This window comes from Penaeus vannamei, chromosome 7 (genome assembly GCF_042767895.1).
Source record: "Penaeus vannamei isolate JL-2024 chromosome 7, ASM4276789v1, whole genome shotgun sequence".
Lineage (NCBI taxonomy): Eukaryota > Metazoa > Arthropoda > Malacostraca > Decapoda > Penaeidae > Penaeus > Penaeus vannamei.
Window position 1 is genome coordinate 17,371,469 of NC_091555.1, and position 2,500 is coordinate 17,373,968.

Consider the following 2,500-nt stretch of genomic DNA (forward strand, 5'->3'; position numbering starts at 1 on the left):
TGACGTGGCTTTCGACAGCATAAAGACTAGAAACGCACCGGAGCGTGGTGTTGGCGCGGACAAAAACAAGTGCAGCGCGCATTTAGACCCGTTTTCTACTTAGATGACCTGACCCCCGGCGAGCAAAAAGGATCGAGGCGCATAAATCCTTGACATCGCTTATCGAGGCGCTTTTCTTTCTGCGTTCTTTTTTTTCTCATTTATTTTTCTCCTTCGCAATGATAATGCGTTTTTCACGACGACTTTTTAAGAGGTAGAGAAGGAGGGGAAGGGGAATGTGGGAAAGAGAGAAAATATATGCATATTTATGTGTGTGTGTGTGCGTGAGAGAGAGAGAGAGAAAGAGAGAAAGAGAGTAAAAGAGGGGGAGGGGGAGCGGAAAGAATATATAAAGTAAATAAGATGACTACTTCAACCCCCCCCCCCCCTTCGTGCCACGGGGATTCCGAGGTTGCTGCCCCCCACCCTCATCCCCCACCCCCACCCCCTTGGGACACCTGACGTGAATTCCACATCATAAATTCCAGAGCTTGGAAAAGGAGGAAGGAAAATTTGTCAACAGTTGGATACGCTTTCGATGATGTGATTTTTTTCTCTTGATTTTTTCTTTCTTTCTATCTATCTGTCTATCTCCCTCCATCCCTCTCTTCTTCCCTTCCCCCTCTCCCTCCCTCGTTCCCTCTCCCCCTCTCCCTCCCTCCTTCCCTCTCCCCTTCTCCCTCCCTACTTCCCTCTCCCCTTCTCCCTCCCTCCTTCCCTCTCCCCCTCTCCCTCCCTCCTTCCCTCTCCCGCCTCTCCCGCCCTCCATCCCTCTACCGCCTCTCCCTCCCTCCTTCCCTCTCTCCCTCTCCCTTCCTCCTTCCCTCCCTCCCTCCCCTCTCCCTCTCCTTCCCTCCCTCCCACTTAATTTCCTCACCAAGTCAGTCCTTGAACAACCCCAGCACCCCTCCCGCCACGCAACCCCAGTCCGTTCCCCCAGTCCATTCCCAGAGTCTGTTCCCCCAGTCCATTCCCAGAGTCTGTTCCCCCAGTCCATTCCCAGAGTCTGTTCCCTCAGTCCATTCCCAGAGTCTGTTCCCCCAGTCCATTCCCAGAGTCTGTTCCCTCAGTCCATTCCCCAAGTACGTTCCCCCAGTCCATTCCCACAGTCCGTTCCCCCAGTCCATTCCCTCAGTCCGTTCCCCCAGTCCATTCCCAGAGTCTGTTCCCCCAGTCCATTCCCAGAGTCTGTTCCCCCAGTCCATTCCCAGAGTCTGTTCCCCCAGTCCATTCCCAGAGTCTGTTCCCCCAGTCCATTCCCAGAGTCTGTTCCCTCAGTCCATTCCCAGAGTCTGTTCCCCCAGTCCATTCCCAGAGTCTGTTCCCCCAGTCCATTCCCAGAGTCTGTTCCCCCAGTCCATTCCCAGAGTCTGTTCCCTCAGTCCATTCCCAGAGTCTGTTCCCCCAGTCCATTCCCAGAGTCTGTTCCCTCAGTCCATTCCCCAACTACGTTCCCCCACTCCATTCCCAGAGTCCGCTCCCGCAGTCCATCCCCTCAGTCCGTTCCCCCAGTCCATTCCCAGAGTCTGTTCCCCCAGTCCATTCCCAGAGTCTGTTCCCCCAGTCCATTCCCAGAGTCTGTTCCCCCAGTCCATTCCCAGAGTCTGTTCCCCCAGTCCATTCCCTCAGTCCGTTCCCCAAGTCCATTCCCTCAGTCTGTTTCCCCAGTCCATTCCCTCAGTCCGTTCCCCTAGTCCATTCTCTCAGTCCGTTTCCCAGTCCATTCCCTCAGTCCGTTCCCCCAGTCCATTCCCTCAGTCCGTTCCTCAAGTCCATTCCCCAAGTCCGTTCCCCAGTCCATTCCCTCAGTCCGATCCCCCTGTCCATTCCCTCAGTCCGTTCCTCAAGTCCATTCCCCAAGTCCGTTCCCCAGTCCATTCCCTCAGTCCGTTCCCCCTGTCCATTCCCTCAGTCCGTTCCTCAAGTCCATTCCCCAAGTCCGTTCCCCAGTCCATTCCCTCAGTCCGTTCCTCAAGTCCATTCCCCAAATCCGTTCCCCAGTCCATTCCCTCAGTCCGTTCCCCCTGTCCATTCCCCAAGTCCGTTCCCCAGTCCATTCCCTCAGTCCGTTCCTCAAGTCCGTTCCCCAGTCCATTCCCTCAGTCCGTTCCTCAAGTCCATTCCCCAAATCCGTTCCCCAGTCCATTCCCTCAGTCCGTTCCCCCTGTCCATTCCCCAAGTCCGTTCCCCAGTCCATTCCCTCAGTCCGTTCCTCAAGTCCGTTCCCCAGTCCATTCCCTCAGACCGTTCCCCTAGTCCGTTCCCCAGTCCATTCCCTCAGTCCGTTCCCCAGTCCATTCCCTCAGTCCGTTCCCCAGTCCATTCCCTCAGTCCGTTCCCCAGTCCATTCCCTCAGTCCGTTCCCCCAGTCCATTCCCCAAGTCCACTCCCCCAGTCCGTTCCTTCAGACCGTTCTCCTAGTCCATTTCTCGAATCCGTTCCCCCAGTCCATTCCCTTAGT

The 2,500-nt window shown here is 55.9% G+C and overlaps 1 protein-coding gene across 1 annotated transcript in view; it reads left to right on the forward strand.

The window, feature by feature from the left end:
* Window positions 1-2,500, forward strand: part of LOC138862127 (uncharacterized) — a 3,811-nt gene that overhangs the window by 1,299 nt on the left and 12 nt on the right. The window contains exon 2 of the mRNA XM_070123289.1: window positions 1,006-2,500. This exon is cut by the window's right edge and continues 12 nt beyond it. Coding sequence (XP_069979390.1) covers window positions 1,006-2,500 — 1,495 coding nt within the window. The remainder of the gene's footprint in view (window positions 1-1,005) is intronic.